Source organism: Manacus vitellinus, unplaced genomic scaffold, assembly GCF_001715985.3.
Source record: "Manacus vitellinus isolate BGI_N305 unplaced genomic scaffold, ASM171598v3 scaffold_26_pilon, whole genome shotgun sequence".
Classification (NCBI taxonomy): domain Eukaryota; kingdom Metazoa; phylum Chordata; class Aves; order Passeriformes; family Pipridae; genus Manacus; species Manacus vitellinus.
The window spans coordinates 4,607,686-4,629,424 of NW_021939960.1; the positions used below are offsets into that span (position 1 = coordinate 4,607,686).

Consider the following 21,739-nt stretch of genomic DNA (forward strand, 5'->3'; position numbering starts at 1 on the left):
GTAACAGGAGGCGCTTGGCAAATCTAAAAAAAAAAAAAAAAAAAAAGACTAAACCCGTATTACGTTTATAAAACCCAAGCATTTGCATGTTGCCTAACTAAGGCACGAGTTCCGTGCCCGCCGTCCGTGGCCCGCTGTCCCGGCCGTGTCCGGCGCTCCCTGACCCGGCGGTTTCCCCAGCCCGCGAGAGCCGGAGCACGGCGGGGCCGGAGCGGCCGGGCCGGGAGGGACGATGGCGAACGATGCAGCTTAAGCAGTTTCCAAGGCCAGCGCGGGCGGAGGGGCCCGCAGGAGCCGCCCGCTGGCTCGTGCTGGGCAGCCTGCAACAACTGCAACGCGCTGCCCTGGGCGCAGCTGCGGGGGAAGCTGCAGCCGCGGCAGTCACCGAGGAGGTGAGGCGCGCGCGGGGGACCGGTCCCCTCAGAGCCCTCCGAGCCCGGACCGCCCGCGGGCCCCGCGCGCGTGTTCCGCCCGGCCCCCGGCGGACCGCGTGGGGCGGGCGGCGGGTCCCGGCCCGCGGCTGCTGCGGTGCACGTTCCTGGGGACGGCCTGGAGCCCCGGGAATTCCTGGCGGGATCCGGCCCGAGCCTGTTGCTGCGCCCGGGGCAGCCGGTCCCGCATCCTCTGTGCCCACCGCGGCGGGGGAAGGCGCGTTGCCCCCTGCGAGGGGACACAGTTGGCGTTGAGCCCCCTCCCTTCTCAGCCACTGCGGATCTGCTTGTTGAGGTGGTGGTGATGGCTTGTGGTGAAATGATGAACGTTTGGCATTGCGGCTTTTAGGTCGCTGGGTGTTTGGCAAGGGGTTTTTTTTATTTTGCAGGGCTCTCCCCAGTCTCTTATGACAATATTTACCTTTATTGGGTTAGTTTGGTTTTAATTAAATTGCTATGTGAAACAGTAGTTCAGGGCTGGTAAATCAGTCCTATTTATCAGTAGGAAAACTGTCTCAACTTGAAGCTCTGAAGCAGCCTTTGCACTAAATAGTGTGGTTTTAAATTGTGGTTCATATGGCTTAGAACAGATGCTTGTAATAGAAAGTACGTTTGTATTTTCTGGTTAATAAACAGGTTTGTCAAATTTCCTGTTTCTTTTCACTTCAGAGGGTTGTTGCACTTAAAAAGTGCACGCACAGCTTCTTTGTTTCCAGCACCTGAAATCCTTGTCATTAAAAGAGTGCCTATAGCGGGAACGAGATGGAGAGAAAAGTCTGACACCGTTCCTTGCCTTTAAATTCTTCTTTTTCCCCCCCCCCAGATATGGCAGTCTGCTCTGAGCACCCTGAACCCAAACCCCACGGACAGCTGCCCTCTCTACCTGAACTACGCCACGGTGGCCGCGCTGCCGTCCAGGGTGAGCCGGCACAACAGCCCGTCTGCGGCGCAGTTCATCACCCGCCTGGTCAGAAACTGCCTGCCGGGAGGTGTCAACAGATGCATCGTTGTAAGTGGCTGCTGTTAAAATGTCCCTGGTGAAATGTCTGGTTGAGTGTTTTCTCGACTCTCCCCGGATTTCAGCTGTCTCCAAGGAGACTGGAGGTGGACACGTTTTGCCGATGTAATTACACTGACACAAGTGGTTTTGGGCTGACACGTAAGCAAGACCTGACTGCAATAGCCTGGGCACGCTCAAGCAGTTGGGGGGAATTAAGGTTGGATATGTATGGGACATCTTCAACTAGGAATGCCCATGCAAAGGGAACCATTGGTGGCTTTTTCCAAACTGGAATTTATGATGTTAGCACAATGCTTTGGGAGACTGATGTAGAGTGCATGCAGGATGCAATGGGTGTATCACATAACCCATGAAAGGTGCCTTGTTTGTGTTATTCACAAGTCCTGTTGCAAACTAATGCTCCAGTGTGAGTCCTTTGCAGGACAAGCTCTTAGACTGCTTTGGTCATCTTCTGTATGAGCCTGATGAATTGATTTGTTTCTATGGCTTCTCCAGATTATATCAGATCTGTAGGTTGTCAGAGAAGACTCATGCAATCCGTGCCAGTAAAAAAATTTAATTATACTCTTCACTTGAAAAACTTATTTGCAAGAGTAATTACTTAATTTTTACCCTTGGTGTTAATTTGAAAATGTTTAGCTAAAACTGCTTTCCATTGGTAATTTCTGTAATGAACTTCAGAAAAATAGTCTCCCTGTTAAAAAGCTTTCGGGTTAATATTAGCCACATTCTCATGAAATTTGTCTTTGTTTCATTTGTTTTGAGCACATATTGGTGGTTCCCATGCCTTTTTTTTTTGTCTTGATCTGTTAGCTAACCTGTGTTAATTCCAGTAGTGTAATTAAAACAGTCCAGCTCCCTTATAAGGATGTACTAATTCCCACACAGCCCAACAGTGTAATTCATTTCCATATGGGAGTGAACCAGTTCAGTGTGGGTCTGTTCATCCATGCAAAACATGCCGAATGAGCACGTCCTGACTCACAGATCGGTTATTTCCCACCCACCTCCGTTTTTTCCCTCTTCACCAATAATACCCCAGGTAACAGATCCTTTTAAATGCCATGTCCCACATCCCCTGGTGTTGTCTGACGTGTTTCCCTGCTGGCTGGTGTTTCAGATGGTCTGTGAGAGGTCTGAAGTCTTCGCTTCTGCCTGTGCCTTGGCCAGGGCTTTCCCGCTGTTCACACACCGCTCCAGCGCGTCCAGACGCACGGAGAAGAAAACTGTCACTGTGGAGTTCTTCCTGGTTGGACAGAACAACGGACCAATAGAAGTGGCCACACTTAAAGTAAGATTTTTGTGGGTTTTTTCTGTCATTTTTTCCCATTGTTACCTGAAATGTTTTTTTCCTTCCGTTTGTTGTGTGCACAAATACATCTGCCTCAAGCTGCATATGGAACGGGTGTTGTATCTGAAATCATAAATTATCCTAGGTCAAAGTTCCTTGAAATGGATCCATTCACAGCACCTGTGAGGACAAATATTGAACTATTACTTGTAGCAATATTGAAATATTAGTGCAGCAAAGGCTGAAGATATTACTTGGAGTTTAGATTTCAGAGGTGGAAAACACCAAACAAATAGCACAAGGAAGTATGTATATCATAGATGCAAATAGTGTATTTTTAGCCTTTAATATTACATTGCCTTCCATGGCTGGGCTTCTCACTTTTTTTGTTCCTCTTCAAGATCCATAAACTTAAAAGCTATTCCAAGGTTTGCTGTTAAGCTGTTAGGGAGTTCCCTGTTCAGTGCTCCTGGTTCTGTGCTTCAGTACAGATGGATGCTGCCTTAGCTGATCAGTGAGGTTGTACAAATCCTGTAAAAGTTTAAGCAGTGGATTTGTCAAAGGATATGGTGTTGCTGCATGTGAAATTCACAGAATTGCAGCTTTAGGGTACTTTTTTTTTCAGTATCTTTTCCTCTGTACTTGATCCTTACTCTGTGAACTGATTTGGCCCCAGCAAATGATGCCAGACCATTTTTCAGGAAAGTGGCAGAGACAGGCGTGCTATGGGTACAACTGTTGATCACACGATTTTTTCATGCCTCGAATCAGAAAAAGCAGTTCACTGGTGTCAAAAATAGTTCCTTCAGATAGGTAGATTCCAAACCACTTGGGTTATTTTTAACTTGAAGCTGCAGTTATTTCTACCTCCTGTTCTTCCCCTTGATCTCAATGCCAAAACTACGACTGGCTTCCTCCAAACTGAGTTTGCACCCCCTAAATTCAGCCAGCACCAGGGAGCTAATGTAGAACATGGAAGAGGCATGTAGTAAGATGTTTTTATATAAACCTGTCCCTTAACACTTGTATTTTACGCCTGTTGCATTGTCCAGGAGATTTTATGGTGAGGACTAGCAGGGATTGTCATAGTTTTACAAGGCACTTATTAAAGACTACCATTATCCAGGTTCTCTGGAGTACCCTGGAAACACAAACACAGGCACAGCTCATTTCTGTAAGTCCTGCTGTTCCCCTGAGGCTTGGCCTTTGGGTCAGATCACCTCCATTTACCTGCATGGCCTTAAGGGGGAGTCACTCCAGACCAAGCTTGGCTCCTGAGGAGGTCCTTATCCCTTTAGGGAAAGTGAAGCAATCAAAAGTAATTGTAGGGAATTGGGCACCATTCCAAAGCAAGCCAAGGTTTATGAGTCTGCTGAGATACAAAATGTGTGGAGTCCTTAGGCTGGTCTGGCCAAGCCAAACTTCCAAGTACCTCAGCACAAGTGACTGTCCAACACCTCAGATTCCTGTGAAACCCATCTTGACTTGCCCATCTGCTGTGTGTGGTCTTCAGTGTAGTGTGGCTCCTGCAGAGCTTACACAGAGTTTCCTTCCCCCTAGTCTTACAGCTCCAAGTTGTTGATTCATGGGGGTTAAAAGTTGAAGCTTAGTGTCTTGTGTCCCCATTGTCCTTTTTTTGCCAGAAAGAACCTTCTTGAAGGAAACAGCTTTGGCACACTCACCATTGATCATTTTGATTCTGCCCACTCTTGCCCAGATAAGTTTTTACTCAGTCCAGGTGAAGGTCAGACCATTTTGCCACAGGGATGAGGAAACAGATACAGACATGTTTAACACAAATATAAAATATTCCACATTCCCCATGGGCCTGCCATATAGAATGTGTTGCTTTAGTAATCTCTGTTACCCTCAGCCACTCTGCCTGCCATGTACAAACTCTGCAGTTTCCCATGTTGTAGATTACACAATCTCTGCAGGCTTCCAACCTGAGCAGCCCATAAGCTCATTGTGACTTCCTGAATTAGCTTCCTCTTATCTCTCTTTCCTCCACCTCACATTGCCTTCCTGGTATTCCTCTGATAGTGGAGAAGTCTACTAATTTTGCAATATCAGTTCACTGGGGGAAGGAACCCAGTGGCTTAGAAATTAGAGCACATGGAAAAGTTTGACTCATACAAGAAGTGATGGTTAGCTTGGTTAACATTATTTAATACTCTGCAGTGCCTTTGGTGCTTGCAGTTAAGCATTAATGTGCTCCAGAGGAACCACACATCTGGTATTGGCTGCACAGGGCTAAATGCAAAGCTGTGCCAAAACCCAGCCAAGCCAAGGCCCCTTCTCAGGTGTCCTCCCTTCTTTCTGTAGTGCCTGGCAAGTGCTACAGAGGGAGTCAGGCTGGCTGCTCGGATCGTGGACACCCCGTGCAATGAGATGAACACAGATAACTTCCTGGAGGTGGGTGATGCACCTGATGAGTAAGAGTTACTAATTGTAAGTCTAGACTACAGTAATCTAAACCTACTGTAGCTGTCTCCTAGCAAAACCTGTATGTCAGCAGTGGGAAGCACATCAAACCAGAGATGCTGAGGCTGTTTCTTTGGCCTTTAACATTTTGTAGAACTTTGCAAAGTTGGAAGGAGGCAGAGTGTACAGCTTGGACAGTACACTGGGAGGCAGAAGACAGGAGTTCTTGGTTTGGTTATACACTGGCTTCTTGTCTTAAGCCTGATGGTGATAAGAGTTTCTGAAATTATGGGACAGTTGACATATTTCCAAATGAGCTTTATCATAAGGATCCGTAAAGCTGTTGAGAATGAAATTATTCCTGTCCTATTGCATCATGATCCAACAGAGTGAACAGTTGGCCTTTACCTCTGAAGATTTCTTTTACTGGCAGAGCTTAAAGGTCAAATTTGTATTTCATGCCATAGTAAGGCAAGGATGTCTCAGTGGAATTAGGCCACTGGAAAACCTACACCGTTCCCAAAACTGTGAATGTTTGTATGTGTATGCATGCAAAAATCACACAGACCCTTTAATTGGGTACCCATACTTGTGGAAAGGCACAAATGTGTCCTGATGACTGACTGACAATGTCCTTTCTCTTTCAATGATTAAGGAAATCAAAAAAGTTGGCAAGGATCTCGGGATTACTCCTACCATTATCCGAGATGAGGAGCTGAAAGAGAGAGGCTTTGGAGGTATATCTTGTTGAATATTCCACTTTTTTCCTAGCATTTAATTGGAATGTTTTGCCATCTCCACTGTAATATTTTATTTGCGCATTTTTTTAAACAGTTTTATCGCCCATAATATTCCAGGATGTTTTACAGAAAACAGCCACAGGTGCTCCCCACAGTCTTTCTTCCCCACCAATGGTTTAATTCTCTGTTTTCCAGGTATCTATGGAGTTGGCAAGGCAGCTCTGCATCCTCCAGCCCTGGCAGTTCTCAGTCACACTCCTGATGGTGCAACACAGACCATTGCTTGGGTGGGCAAAGGTATTGTGTATGACACTGGAGGACTCAGCATTAAGGGAAAGGTACAGAAACACTTGTTCTGCTGCTGCCTTTACTTACAGTGTTGTTTTCTGATGAAAATAATTCAGTTAATGTCTGTAGGAAACCAAAGGACATTTTTTTGAGTAAAGGCTTGATCTACTCTCATGCATATGGGCACAAACTATTAGGGGTGAAGACCAAATGGGATTCAAGGAACACTTTACAGAGCAATTAAATAGCAACCTGATATTTTGCCCTTTAAATGTTGCCCACTGCTAGGAGAAAGCTAGAAACAAAGATGTTTAATTTCTGATTTCAGAGATTAAACCAAAACCCACTGGAGTTAGCCTCAGTGTGAAACTTGTAAACAACCCTTTTAATTTTACTTTTCTAACAAATTAGCAGCAAAGGTTTAGTATTTTTCAGTTCCAAGGCCAGATCCACCAATAAATAGATGCACATGTTCCTTGTTTCTGCTGCAGCTGAGCACTGTCAAAACCAGAGTCACAGAAGCATCAGAAACACTAGTTCTAGCAGGCATTACTGTGAAATTCTCTTTTAAAGAGAGAAAAATATTCTATGATTCTGTTTAAACAGACTACTATGCCTGGAATGAAACGAGACTGTGGTGGAGCAGCTGCTATTTTGGGTGCCTTCAAAGCCACTGTAAAGCAAGTAAGTAAAATGTGTTAATTGATATCATGTATCCCAGCATTGCCAAGGAGCAGTCTGGCTTTTGGATGTATTCCCAGATATGGAGGCCAGTCTAATCCTGCAGGTCTGACCTGACACTGCTGTGAGTGAGCTGGAGCCACCCTGCTCTCTGCTATTTCAGGAAAATATTTCACATCTTTACTGGGATCTCGAGAATTGTGAGAAATTCCTTGAGTGCTGATTTTTTTTTTTTTCAAAAGTCTCTCTTGAATTTCAGAGTTGGTTCTGTGGACTGAGTGGTTTCTAGTTCCTTGAATCAGATCTTTACTTGAGTTATCCAGTGCTGATTTTGTTTAAGCTGTGGGATTTGGGGCAGCTGTCGTCACCTTAGCAAAGAAGGGGATGAGCAACTCTGGGATATGAAGTCTTTCCACGTTCCAAATCCTGTGCCAGGTCTAATATTAACCTACTGGGGAAATGGCAGCTCTAGTCTCACCAGGAGCTGCTTGTTGGTTTGCTTCTGTGGTCAGAAAGTAGTGGGGGAGCTGAGAAGAAGCCAGGTATTGAAATACGAAGAATTTAAAAAATGCATATTGCACTTTAACAGTATGAGCTGGGGAAAAGTGGCTGCTGCCAATAAAACTCTGCCCTCTCCACAAATCCAATGACTGAGTCTTGCTGACAGAGCAGCTCTTGCCTCCAAGGAGTATCCAAAGTTCAAAGAATATTTACTGCTGCAGATTAATGCATAGATCTGATGGAAGCTTCATCCAGGGGCTGATCACTGCCAAATTCCCATTTCCCAATAGTTTAGCTCTGTGCCTTGGCCCTGGCAGCGTGTTTGATATGGAAAGATTGTAAACTTCGCAGTTATCTGCAGAGAATTAAAATTGAAACCAGATGTGTGAGCTGCATCTTAGGCAGAACGACTACCTTGCCATAATTAAGTCCTTCAGAAAGTTAAATTACAGGTTTGCAAGGGACATGAGCTGGAACTTACACAGGGCTTTGGGAGAGTCTGGGAAAGCCATGGATGTTGTTCTTTCAGTGATTCAGTCCTTGTTTCCAGAGCAGTTTTGTGTGTGATTATCTGCACTGAGAGAAGTCTATTCACAATCACAGCAGATGAGATGGCAGGTGATCTGTCATGTCATATACAATTCCTGTAACAGTGAATAAACTGGCACTGATAGGTTTGGGCCAACTGAGCCTGGAGAATCTGTGCCTTTATGTGTAAAAACAAAAGAATGAGCTCAGTGCTTAATTTTACAACCTCATGTAAGAAGACCTGTTAATGTCATCCCTGCAGAAAACATGTTCAGATAGGCAGTGGGAAGAATTTGTTCTTGTTACTGTTTCAAAACTGGGTTTTTTAAATGATTTTAAGGATAAAAGGTGGAAGAGGTTTAAATGAGCTATGCTTTGTCACAGAGACTGAACTGGGAAATGGGTGTTGGATAGAAAGCTCAGTGGGAAGAGGGGCAGAGGTTATTATCCATCCTCAGAAAATACCTGCCTGCATGCTGCTCAACAGTTTCACAATGTGGTTTTAAAAGGCTTTGGATAGCAAAATTCAGCAAGTGATTTTTTTTTTCCTAGAAACATGCATTTCATCTACTGTGAGCTTTCTAACACAATGGAGAAGAGAAAAACACTCAAATTTTTGAATTCTTTCTTGATCCTGCATGTTAACACAGTGAATGCTGCTTTTGGAGAGCTACAGGCAGAACGAGATTCAGGAAAGGGCAACTGATACTGGAAGCAGATTTTCACGTCTCTCTAGGAGGAGGAAAATTCAGTGCAGTCCAGTGAGATACTGTGAACAGAGTGGGGGGGTGCAGCACAGACCATTTTGGAAGAGCAGAGGGTCATGGATGGAAGGTTGTCTCACCAGCAGTGCTGTTTGCCCATTTAACTGGATGAGAAACTGCAAAGTTACCTTCTGGCTTCCAGATGCTGCCCATTATTTTGAAAGGTTTTGATTGATGCATTTGCCCTTTAGACTTCAGAACATGAGCTGGTTCAGGAAGCCCAGATTTCTTCAGCCAGGGGCTTCTATCAAGAGATTAACAGTAAAACTGGCCCTGGTTTCCCTCAGGATCTAATGTTGTTAGGACTAACTATCCCAGTGGAGGAGGAACTGTGTTTTTGTTTGTTAAAGTCTGCTGTCTCCCTGTCTGTTCCAGGATCCCTCCACACAATACAACTACTGCATAAATAACAAAATCATCATAGATTTTAAAATATCATCCATAATTGATTTTAAACCAAAGCAAACCAGTATGAGATATACCAGAAGGCAGCAGGCTAAGGGGAAAAAAACCAGGTTGAAGATGCTGTGTGCCTCCCAGCAGGAATGATACATGAAAAAAACCCAACAAACACCCACGTCACCCTCCAAGAAACACAGATTTCCCATGAAATTAGTGGCATTATTGTCAAGAAGTCATAATCCCTCATTGATTTCAGTCCAAATAAATTAGCTTGATGTGACTCAAAAGCCATTTCTCTCCCGTGGTTTTTACAGGGTTTTAAAGACAATCTTCATGCTGTTTTTTGTCTGGCCGAGAACGCAGTCGGACCACGGGCAACAAGACCTGATGACATTCATGTTCTTTACTCTGGAAAGTAAGATTGTGTTTGTCCTTTTCCCAGAAACTGAGAGCAAACATGATTTTTGGTTCTGTTTACCTGAGAGCCATGTAAATGGTGAACCTGCCCCTAATCAGTTTCCCTAAATATTGATGGTAGTGTTTCAGACAGCCATAGCAGTGAGTTTTAAGTGTGCTTAGTTTTCTGTTGAGTGTGTAAATACATAGCAAAATATGTATCATGAGCTGATTCCTTAGGTCACTCAAATTTAGGTGTTTTTTTGTAGTACAGCCAGTGTTCTGTATCCGTCTGTAGTCCATGTTGTCTCAGTCACAGAGGTTACCATTGATCAGAATCTCTTTTAAGCAGAGTATGTGACCTCTGTGGCAGTAATTCGTAGAATCCCAGCTCAACATGCTGAGCATCACACAGGCCCAACAAGTAGACCCTACCATGAGGACAGGGCTGTCATATCCCTTTTCCACGTGTGCCCTGGATGCTTGGAGCTGGGGAATAAGCAGCTGTACAGACTGTCAGGGTCAAATAAGAAAGCACATTGTGTTTGACTCTGCTCTCCTCCAGTGTTCTAGTCCAGGCAGGTGAGTCTTAACTCCCAGCCTGAAGCACTCTTGTCTTAAATGCCCTCTCTCTTGCTCCTAGAACTGTGGAAATCAATAACACTGATGCAGAAGGCAGACTGATACTGGCTGATGGAGTAGCTTATGCATGCAAAGATCTTGGAGCTGACATCATCCTGGACATGGCCACTCTTACTGGAGCTCAGGTACTGACCCGGAATGGCTGGTGAGCAGGGAGCAGTTATTCTTGTGGTGTAACTTTCTAGAGAATGAACTGGTGTTCATATCAGGAGGAGAAACGGTGGCAAATTTTAGAAGCATGACTGTTGCATATACTGGTGTAAACATCAATCCTTTGAATTGAATCCTTTCCCATCGTTGTCCTACTGGAAAAGTGGTTTATCGGTGGCTCCTGGGTTTTGTGCGTTTGGAGGGAAGCAACCTTTCCAATGAATCAGGGTGTTACATTCAGACTGTGATGGACACACATTGCTGGGGTATCCTCTTTGTGTGCATTTTAGATTTTTTATTTATAATTTGTTTCTTATTTAATTTTATTTCTAAGGATGAATAATTGCAAAGTGATAGAGTTTGCTTACTCAGTAATTACAAATAAATATGTTTTTGGGACAGTGATTTGAATAGGACATACAAATGAAGACTTTCACCACAGAATGGATTCTCAGAAAATTTAAAAGACTCAGCAGGAGCTACAATGTCTTTGTAGCATTAATTTATTGTGGAGTAGTTCTGAGCCATATTTTCTTGGTAGTTTTGTTAGATGGAAAGCAGCTCTTGATGGTGAGGGAGAATAGTACAGAATTATCCTGCCCAGCGCAGTTAAGGTGACTTCCTCCTGATTTTGTCTCTTGTCTCACTAGGGAATTGCTACAGGAAAGTACCATGCTGCTGTCCTTACCAATAATGAAGAGTGGGAAAAGGCTTGTGTTAAAGCTGGCAGGAACTGTGGAGACTTGGTCCATCCTCTGGTGTATTGCCCTGAGCTGCACTTCAGTGAATTTACCTCTGCTGTAGCTGATATGAAGAACTCTGTGGCAGTAAGAATGATTTTTTTCTTTTAAATTTCTTTATTACATAAAAATGTGTGTTTTCTGGGCAGTGTGCTGGCCTGCTGGTAGCTGGCTGGAAGCTCTTCCTGGGGGTTCTAATCTTTCAGAAGTGGCCATATTGTTCTGAACTTCAGGGCCTTTTCCCTGGGGCTTTGCAGTTTGTATGTGGCTGCAGTGACATTCAGTGTCAGTTTTAAATGGGGTGGTCAGCTGCAAAGGTGTCTTTGTGCTGCTTGCCTGTTAAACATGGCCCTAAATGAATCCATTCCTGGATGGAGACTGTTTAGGAACTGTATGTTTACTGTTCCTGCAGGACAGAGACAATACTCCAAGCTCCTGTGCCGGGCTCTTCATTGCTTCCCACATCGGCTTCGACTGGCCTGGGGTCTGGGTCCATATAGACATTGCTGCGCCCGTGCACGCAGTGAGTATGTTCTTGGGGTGGGTAAAGACACCTGCAGGGGCTCTGAGTTGTGTCCATCCAGTTCAGAGGGACAGAAACAGGAGGAGAAGAGTTCTTGGGAAAAGCTGACTCGTGGTCTCTGTTGCGAATTTCTTTGGTTTGGTAGTTTCATCTGTTTGTATTTTTCATTTTGGTTCTAAAAATATTCTAACAGACAGTTTAATCAGCAGCATCTTTATCATTGTAGACTTTGACAACTTGCCTGCTTTCTGTTCATGGCAGTAATCCCAGCCTTCCATTTTCATCCATGTTGTTTTAAGATGATTGACCAGAGTTGATCATCCTGCCTGCTGACCTGCAGCAGAGAAAACATGTTCCCTCTTGGGGGCTTCCCCTCCTCCCTTTGATAGAACTTGTGTATATTCTTTTTTTTCCTAAAAACCAAGCCAATTTACTCCCCCTGCCTCCTTTTTTTTTTAAACCCAGTTTATTCAGCTTCAGCTCCAAATCCATGCTCAGGCTGGGTGGAAGATTCCCTGCCCTGAACAATGCTGGTGTAAATCCAGGCTTGAGTCAGTGTGAGCTCTGTTCTCATGTGAATCAGCCGATGTGTTGGGTTAATCCAGCCAGGACAGATTCCAGTAGCAGTGAGGATACAGCAGCACAAGGCCTGCCAGGGACCCTGAGTGTTGGCTGTGGCTCTTCACCATCATTCCTCTGACTGAGTGAGGGGGTAAATTAAAACTAAATTCGGTTCATACAATCCGAGGTGCGAACTGTGTGGTTCTGGTTCTCTTCTAGGGTGAACGAGCTACTGGCTATGGCGTGGCTTTGTTGCTGTCCCTGTTTGGAGGGGCATCTGAAGACCCTTTGCTAAACTTGGTGTCTCCTCTTGGGTGCAATGGAGACTCTCCCACTGAAGACATGGAGAGGGATTCCAAGAGACGGCGCCTGGTTTAACGCGCCCCAGCCCCGAGGGATGGGGGTGTGGGTTACCTCACTTTGCACTGATTCATTCTCAAGCAATGAAAATGTCACACATGAGAAATTGCCATTTTTTTTTTTTACTATCATGATAAGATTTATTATTTGTTTCTGATAAGAACAGCCTGATGTATTGTTTTTTTTTTTAAATTATTGGTGCACACAGTTGCTGAACAATATCAGTGGTGCAGAGTCCAGGCTCAACTAACTGTATCAGGAAGAGGGCATGTCCTCCTCTGAGCTCCTCACAAAACCTAACTAAGTGCATTAATGCATGAGAAGCTCTCTCTAGTCTGAAGAAGCAACTGCAGCTATTGCTTACAAAGCCTTCTGAATTACTTATTATATGTGAGGTTTTATCAGACGTCTCTGCAGGCCCCTCTACATCTCAGAACACGGGACAAAGTAAAAAAACTCTGTAGACTTGGCTTATTCAGAGACATTTTAGCTTAGGAAAAGGAGATGTAATGAGAAAAGGCCTATAGTTTTAATAAGGTGCTGTTTCCGCATGTTTAATGTTTTTCTGACCAGTGAAATCAGCAAGAGGGGTTCAGAACATATCTCTGTGTAGTTGTTTCACATACAAATTACAGAATGTATTCACGTTAAATGAGGAAAACAATAGAGGGACTGTGATTGAGTAAAATCGGTTTACAAAGTGGTGGCTTCCTGCCACTTCATAAATTTATTATTATTAAAGAAGCTTACATATCCCATGTGGTGTTTGGTGGTGTTATTTACATTTCTGAGAACACTGAGTGCTCCGAGAGTTCGTGCACTCCGTCATTCCTCCGTCCACATTCCTCTTCCCAGCACTCACATCCCAAACCAGGCCTGAGAGAGGAACAGCTTCCACTGAGCAGCTGGGGGCAGTTCTGGAGAACTCATTTGTTGGATTCAGCAGCAGCTGGGGATGCACAGTGTGAGTGTCTGTGCAAGCCAGTCACAGTTTGCTCACGGGCACTGGTTTGGCTGGGACACCTCGGGAAGTGACTTGTCCCAGTTTGTGTCACGTCAGCGCCGGGAACGGAGCGACCGAGTCCCTGTCCCGTGGTTCCAGCATCAGCCTTTGGAAACATTCCTTGGCTCCCCACCAGTGTCAATGGGGAAAAATCCCCCCCAGCACACAGTTGGCTGCTTTGCAGGTGAGGTCAAGCTGGGCTGTATTGTACCTTTCCTTGTGTCAGAGGGGATCTCTGGAGAACTGGTGTTGGTTTTACTGCAGTTCCTGCAGTGGGATACACATCTGACCTAGGAATTGGTCTTCCTGATTAAAGACTTCATGGAAAGCTTGATGCAGAAGGGAGAAGAAACAGGTTTCATTCTATTCTGGCCCAATTTGACTCTTAGACAGAATGTAACTTTAAAAACTGAATGAAACAAATCCACCAGAACTTCATTACTTCCTGTATTTGTTTCTCCCTTGCTGTTCTGGTTCCCTGGTCCACTTGAGCATAGTTTTAAGAGATTTGTATCTAAATGAGTTCTGCCTTTGGTTATTCTGGACACTTGGGATAAAGCATATCCCACCAAAAACTGCTGTGGGAAATGTGTTGATGAAGTTGTTTTCATTACTGAGCACTGAAGTGAATGGCAACATGTTCTGATTTCTGTGCTCTGAAATCAAGTCTTCAGTGCCCGTCCTGTAGGAACACTCTTCAAATAAATCAATTCTAATTTTGAAATGTAGTGTTTTGCCAGATTTTTACATAAAAAGTAACTTTGGCTTTGTGGCACGAGGCTAAATTCTAATGTTATTCATGGAATGATAGCAGAGAAGTTCAATTTAGATGACTGATAATCATATTCTTCCATTTTACTGTGTCTCAAGGCATATAATTCTACTGGATTTAATTTGGAAGGCACTTAATAGAAGCCATTTTTAAAAAGAAATACCTCATAATGAGGAAATCTATTATGAAATACCTGAAAAGCAAATGGGGTAATTTTCTGGGAAATCAAAAACTGAAAACCAGCTTAAGTTTGCTTAAGCAGAGTAAAATAAATAATTCAACACCCAATAATAGAAGAGTTTGATCCTTTCTCTGTTTCAGAGATACAAAATAAAAGTCAAATATCTTTTTTTTTCAAATCTATAATAAAATTTCCTGCTGTTCCTGATGTACATTATTATCTCTTTCTGTTTTGATAAAAGGTCTATTCTCTAGAGCACAAGCTTTGGACCTACACAAGACAGTGATTTGTGAGCTGTCTTTACCAATTAAATGATTATCTCTGTTTTGTGTTTCACAGGGCTTGCACTGGGATCATTCCCATTAAGTTCACAGTGTCTCTTGACCCCTAAAGAGTAGAATTTTAATTCCTTCAAGACCCACTTCCACCACCTGGATTTACTTACCAAATTCCAGGTGCTGGACAATTTTGCCCTGAAGCATCTTGGTGTGAGACCTGGAAGCAATTTACGAAAAGGGAGATCCCAAAACTGCCTTAGAAGTAGCAAAGATGTAGAAATTCATATGTGGGATGGTTACCAAAATAAGAAATAAGCTCATGTCGAGCAGCAGAGCTGGAATTTGGTCTCTGCAGCTGCCACCCACTGCTGGTCCCTGCATGGCCAGAGGTGAGCAGGGTGCTGAAGACATCCATGTCTTTACTAGAGCTGTGTTCCACCAGCACTGACACAAGCAGCTCCACAGGCCCTTCCATGTGACAGAGCAGCAGTTATTTACAGGAAACTGTTCCAGACACCAGAGGTTGACCTCTGGATTTAGGTGACTGCACTTGAAGTGTATTCTGGCACCACTTAAGCAACTTAAAATAGAAACACTCCTACTCTGGGCAGGGTGCACCTGCAGATGTTTGTAAACTGCTGAGCCTTGGGTCCTCCACTCTGTGGAGAGCCCTGGACCAACCCTTCCAAAGCAGAACAGGGCTCAGGGAGCTGCCAGAGGTCAACTTCGTGTTGAAATAAAGAACTGAAACTTGGGGACTCCCAAACTCCAGGTTCCCAGATGTCCTCCCACTCCTCAGGTGCCTTCTGAGCAACCACAGGAGGTTCAGCAGGGTCACAGAGCAGCACAAGAGCCAGGGAGTGCCTCTCTAGATTGTTTTGTAGGTCTTAGACCTTAAATCACTGCAGCTGTGGGCCCAGCACTTATAAGAGGAGGTTGATGATTAATCACAAGTGGATACACTCCTTCAGGAGATCTTATTTCCTCCTTGGAGCTGCTGTTACCTGAGGATGATCCCGTGGAAGCTGATGCAGGCAGCAGGTGAGTGAGGAAGTGCCTCTGCCATGGCCAGCAAGCTCTGGGGGCTGATGGTCTGGGCAGCAGTTTGTGTGAACTCTGTGGCAGACTTGGGGGGGAGGACAAGGGTGATCTGCTGGTTTGCTTGTTAAAGTGGAGTTGGTGCTCAGTCAGGCAAAAAACTGCCTGTGATGTTTTCTTCAGTGCAGGAAAGGCCTTTTCTGCCATTACAGTTGTGTTAGTCCAGACCCATTTGGGTTCCCTCTGGGTGTGCTGGACTTTACCTGCAGCCTCTGGTTTGAATCTGCAGGGTAGCTGAGCCATGCTGGGTGGGGAGGGATCATAGACACCTCCTGCTGTGTCTGGGAACAGTGTGAGAGCAGGAGGCAGGAAATCCCATCCTGTTTGTCATGTGGACAATTTGGACAAAGCAGTTCCTTGGAAAATAGTCTTTTGGACATCAAGACAAGCACATATATTCCAAGACTGTTCTAGGTGAGACAGGAGTACCTTTTATCTTCTAACACCTATGCACAAAGCTCCTATTTGTTGTGTTTGCTACAGCAGGATTAGGGACCTGCTGGAAAAGCATCCATACAGGAAAAGGGTCCTTTTGTACTTCCACTGCACCGCCCCAGAAGCTGCACAAAGTCACACCAGACAATGAAGTTGATATTTCTCCTTTTACATGTGTAAGGGATGGAATTAGTGCATGTCAGTCCTTAGTTCCCATTGTGGTTTGTGTCTTGGAAATTCTGTTGCCTTGATACGTGATGACTTCTGGGCTCTGGATGGACAAGTAATAGTTTTCCAAAACTGCAGTGCAGGGATTTTTATTTTTCTCTTTCATGTTCTCTCTCAAACACTTCTCTTACACAAAACCCACAGAGAGAGTTCCAGGCAGTGTCCACCCATATGAAACCAGACATTTTTTCCATAATCTTTTTATAGATTTGATAATATTTAACTCGGCATGTATTAAAAATGTATGGAGTACATAAAATTCATTATAAATGTCACCAAACAGGCCAATGGCTTTTTAATATCGCTGCCACAAGACTGCATTTTAACCTATTTCCTGTCTGGATCCATTCCAGAGGCAATTCCAGGAGGGGAATATAGTTAGTCTATATTTACTTAGTCTGTTTAACTTTCAGTTAGTGTCTTTGGCTGATCCCGTGGCCGTGCTATTTTGGGATGATTTATACAATATTTACATTAAATTCTGCTAATATTTCCTTGCCTCTTGAAGTCGGATTACACTATTTACATCTCAAAGGCCCAAGCTGGAGGAATAAGCAGCTGTTCCAGGCACCAGAGAGAATTTAGCGTAGGGGAGGCTGCCAGAAAGGAGACCATGTGTCTGAAATACTCATGGAGGAATTATTTAGAATTGGACCAGTCCTCCATGAAGGAAGGGGAAATCATGGAAGGGTTTGGGTTGGAAGGGACCTTAAAGACCATCTAGTTCCAAACCTCCTGCCATGGGCAGGGACACCTTCCACTATCCCAGGTTGCTCCAAGCCCCGTCCAACCTGGACTTGGACACTTCCAGGGATGGGGCAGCCACAGCTTCTCTTGGCAGCCTGTGCCAGGGCCCCACCACCCTCCCAGGGAAGGATTGCTTCCCAATATCTAATCTGAATCTGTCCTTTTTCAACTTAAAGCCATTCCCCCTTGTCCCATCATTTCAGCCCCTTTTCCAAAGTCCCTCTCCAGCTGTTTTGGAGCCACTTTAGGCACTGGAAGGGGCCCTAAAATCTCCCTGGATCCTTCTCTTCTCCGGGTGAACACCCCCAGCTCTCTCAGCTTGTCTTCAGAGGAGAGAAGCTCCAGCCCTCTGAGCATCTTTATGGCTTCCTCTGGACTTGCTCCAACTGATCCATGTCTGTAGATCAGAGGCAATTCCCATCTCCAGTGGTAGGGCAGAGCAGTTGGCTAAAGGGAATAAAGTGTCTCCTTTACTCAGGGCCTCTGTGTGGTGTGGCAGGACAAGCAGGGCAATGGTCCTTTGGTGTGTGACTGAGCCTTTTACAAAGCTGAGACACACCTTCAAAACAGAGTTTGGATGCTGAGGTTGTATTTCCCAAAGCAAAAAAGTAAACTTTGGATTTATAAAAGAAGGTAAGACAAAATACATTCAACATCACTTAATTTAATTGCAAACATGCATCACAATTGGGGGGGGAAAAATTCCTCTCCACATGAATGGAATTTTACCTTCAGGATTGACCTGTGCAGTAACAAAGCAACTGGATGAGATCAAAGTGCACAGAGCCAGCCACCATCAACCCCAACAGTATCTGGCAGAACAAATGGTTCTTCTGCATTGATGGCACAATGTAATTTAGTGGTCCAGGGAAAAAAATCCAAACTGTGATAATATTTGACAGCTACTGTTATCTAGAGGTGTGGGTAAAGAAACCAAATTAGCTGGAATTTTGAGCTGTAATTATTCTCAGAGGAATCTGCAGACTTTTTAAGTATAGGGGATGGTTCCAACAGACATTCTTAATGGTTTGAAGCTCTGGAAGCAAATCTTGCTCTGAAAGCCAGTGAAACTTTAGGATGAATAAATATTTTTTCTTTTTACTCAATTTAGTTCTCATTTTCAAGTCAATGAATTGTCTACAGTCCATGAACAAAACGTTTGAAGTCTCGTGTCCTTGCTAATCCACCCTAACATTGGTTCTGAAGGACATTCATTGCACTTTAAAAATGTCTTGTTTGCAAAGTTACTCACTTCAATACTAAGAAAAACTTCACAGTAGTAAGAAAAACATACCTGTGGATAAATAATAGCTGTCATCCAGAAGGATTTTGTTGGCCTTGGAAAAGATAAAATGACACAGGAAAAAAAAAAAGAATAATGGGCAGAGCCAAATTGGGAATTGAAGCAGAAATCCTGCAATTCAGAATGATCAGGAAATAGAAAGTCTTTCTGACTTGGACACCACAAAGCAAAGCACAAAGCAGACAGATAAAACCTCTCTGACTCCTCCAGTTCATGGTCATGAAATAGCCTGAACCACAGGGGTGGGAGGAAAAAAAAAAAAACCAGTTCAAATGAATCATTTCTGTTTTCTAGGAAAAGGGGTGTGAGATTGTTAAACAGCATTTTTAACCCAGAGAAATAAATAAATCAGACCAAGGGGTGGGAGAATGGAACCTTTTAACAACTGCACATGAACTGATGGGGAAGGGTCGTGATCTGCCCCTAATGAACAATTCTCCAGGCTAGAAAACTGAGCAGGTGAGGGATCCATGTCTGGCATCTCACCTTTGATGCTGTCTTCAGCTCCCATCTTTTCTGCTGCTTCAGCTCCACTTAATTCTTCAGCATTGTGGCACAAATGTGTTTTGAAGAGCCTGAAAATATCAGGAAAAAAAAATTAATAGATTATGATAATTTTAGGTAGAGGTAACAGGAGGTTCTTGCCCAGTGGCAAATATCCCACCTGTGCTTTCCTGTGTGCTCTGAGTCCTCCTGCCCTTCATGCTCAGCCTGAGAGGTGGTAACCACCAGCTCAAATCACTAAAACAGTCTGAAAATCAGTGGAGTTCAGAGTTTTGTGGGTGATTTAGAAGGACAATCCTCAAAATCCAAAGGAATTGTGCCTGTAAATACTGTGTGTGCTGCTGGACATCTCAGTGCATGTTTAACATTGTAGTACCAGTTAACCATAGCATAATGGAACACCAGTTAATGTTTTTATTCTCTTTATTAATATCTTTAATGTAGTGTTCGTATAGTTTAAGGCAGTTGTTGAAAACAAAATTAAGGCAATGACTGCTCTAAATTAGGTGTGCGCTTTTTCTGAATTCAATGTCTTATAAACACTGTCCTTGTGACAACTCAGTGGCGTAAATCTGTAACTTCAGTGTTATAGAAATGACCAGAAAATTCAGACTTGATTTAGAAATTACTTAAGAAATGAGAAACATTAAATTCTTTTAGTCTTTTTGTTCAACTAGTCAAATACTTTTATTCTGCTGTATTTTACAACATTTTTTTTTCCTTTTAAACCAGTCCTAATGAGTAAATCCAGGTTGCAAATCTGGAAGTATTTTTCCCAAAGAACTAAGGTTAAAGCTAAAGCCAAGGAGACACTGGGTCTAGGCCTGGTGTTTAAAACACCAGCCACTTGTTTGTTATGGGCATCCCCATTCTCACAAGTGACTTTCTTCCCTATCTGGCTGTCACATTCTTTCTCCTAAGACTGGATATCCCACATCCTTCACAAGCAATTTGGTAACACTTCACCACTTTTCCTATCTGTCTGAAATCATGCTCTGATAGCAAAATAACATTCCCAACAGCAGGCAAGCTCACAAACCTAATCCAAAGCCCGTTCTGTGAATATCAAAATGGATGAGGATGGTTCTTGAATGCTTATTTTGTTGGATATCACTTTGACATGTAAGATACAAAGGCTGTGAGAGCGACAGAGACTTTCATCTCTTTGACCAGCAGGAATTTAGCTTATGTCTTTTAAAATTGCCCCCCTCCTAGGAACACATGTAAGCTGGCAAGCCAGGAAATAATAAAGAGACAGTTATTCATCTGAGTATTTATACTTCTTCTGATACTATTGTTTTTATTTTTGTGGAGCACAGCTTACTTTGGAGCTGGCCAGGGTTTGGAAGCTGTCCATCCCCAGATCTAATATCCGAGACAGGAAGCGGATTTGACAGGCACATGCAATACTATAGGCAAACACAAAACAACACCATAAAGGGTTGGCTCTGGCCCAGCTTTGTATGTGATGTTGAAACATTTGCTATTCTGCTCAAGGTTCCTGCAAGGAAACATCTGTGAGATTCTGCCCCAGATAACGTGAAGTGTTTGATCAGTCCCTGGTCACTAGAAAGGCACTGGGAAGGCTTCTCTATAGGATCAAAATGTGCCTCGTGTTGGAGTAATGGAACAGTGGTGTGAGGCTTGGAGAGCTGTTTGCATCCCCTTGCTGGGGGTCCTCTCACCAGTCAGTCCCTGCTCCTGAACGAGCATCCCGAGGGAGCTCAAAGGACAGCCAGGGGCACTGTGGACTGTGATCCCTCATCCTGCTCTTGCTCTCCCCTTGCAGAGCTGGAAGGGCAGTACCCCTCCAGTCCTCCTCTGCCACTCTTTACCCAGTTCCTTCTTGGGTCTTTTCTGCCTTCTCAGTTTTCCAAACCTAAAAACTACCCCAAGCAAACCTTTGCAGAGAGCAGGAGAGGGGCCAAGACTCAGGAAATGCTGGAAGGCCCCAACAGTGACCAGCAAACAGCAACACCTTGGCCAGATTTCAGCCACAGCTTTTCTCCAGGTTGCCCAACATCCATGAGCAGCACGTAGGCATCTGCATGGTGTGGGATAACATGGTGGCAGCAGTGAGGTGCATCTGCAGGGATGCAGTGAGCCAAGGAAACAGGCAGGCTTTGCAGGTTACAGTGTGCTGTCATTTAGAAAATTACCCTGACTTGGCTTGTGCAACTTGAGAACAGCTTGAACAAACATTTAAGAAAGAAAAAAAGAGACTACTGGAGTAAGAGTGTCTGTACTCAGAGATTACTTAAATTGCTGTATTAGTGAGATGTTGCTTACAGAAGCCAGGGAGCAGTGTTGTTATTTACAGAGTGGAACATTAAAAGCAATATTCTGTTTTGCTGTGCAAGTGGGTGACAGCCCTGAGAGCTGATGAGAACCCCTGATACCACAACCCTCCTCCTGCTGTGTTGTGCAGCCCTGAGTGGCATCAGACACAGCAGGTGCCCCGAGGGAAGAGGTGGCATCTGTATATCCCTGCTGGTGTGTGGGCTTATGGCATGAGAGAATTTGGCCTCTGTTTAACTGAGTTTACCATGACTGTTTTAATACCTTGGCAAACTGATGTGCCCTTCTTTAGGATACTTTTAGTCTCCTTATATTTCCTCACCTCCAATCTGAATTTGGAAAAACTGTAGGTGAGAAAATATTTGACACAACTCAGTCAAATCATCCAGTGCTCCCGAGTAATGCTCCCAAATCCAATCCCTTCATGGGTGGTGGCAGCTGACTTTGAA

At 44.1% G+C, this 21,739-nt stretch overlaps 1 protein-coding gene across 1 annotated transcript; it reads left to right on the plus strand.

The window, feature by feature from the left end:
* The first annotated feature begins 221 nt into the window (after positions 1–221).
* On the plus strand, positions 222–13,201 carry NPEPL1 (aminopeptidase like 1). Its single transcript, XM_018074008.2, has 12 exons — positions 222–392; positions 1,255–1,440; positions 2,573–2,743; positions 5,069–5,158; positions 5,823–5,904; positions 6,103–6,245; positions 6,802–6,879; positions 9,386–9,486; positions 10,111–10,234; positions 10,910–11,086; positions 11,412–11,522; positions 12,303–13,201. Exons 1-12 carry the CDS (start codon positions 243–245, stop codon positions 12,459–12,461), a joined length of 1,572 nt encoding a protein of 523 aa, XP_017929497.2. The 5' UTR covers positions 222–242; the 3' UTR covers positions 12,462–13,201.
* The last annotated feature ends 8,538 nt before the right edge of the window (positions 13,202–21,739 follow it).

Bases quoted from the DNA above. Each gene is read 5' to 3' on its own strand.
- NPEPL1 (XM_018074008.2), top strand. From the start codon at position 243: ATGCAGCTTAAGCAGTTTCCAAGGCCAGCGCGGGCGGAGGGGCCCGCA. The intron at 1,441-2,572 runs GTAAGTGGCTGC...CTGGTGTTTCAG, and splicing joins GTGTCAACAGATGCATCGTT to ATGGTCTGTGAGAGGTCTGA. The intron at 6,246-6,801 runs GTACAGAAACAC...CTGTTTAAACAG, and splicing joins GACTCAGCATTAAGGGAAAG to ACTACTATGCCTGGAATGAA.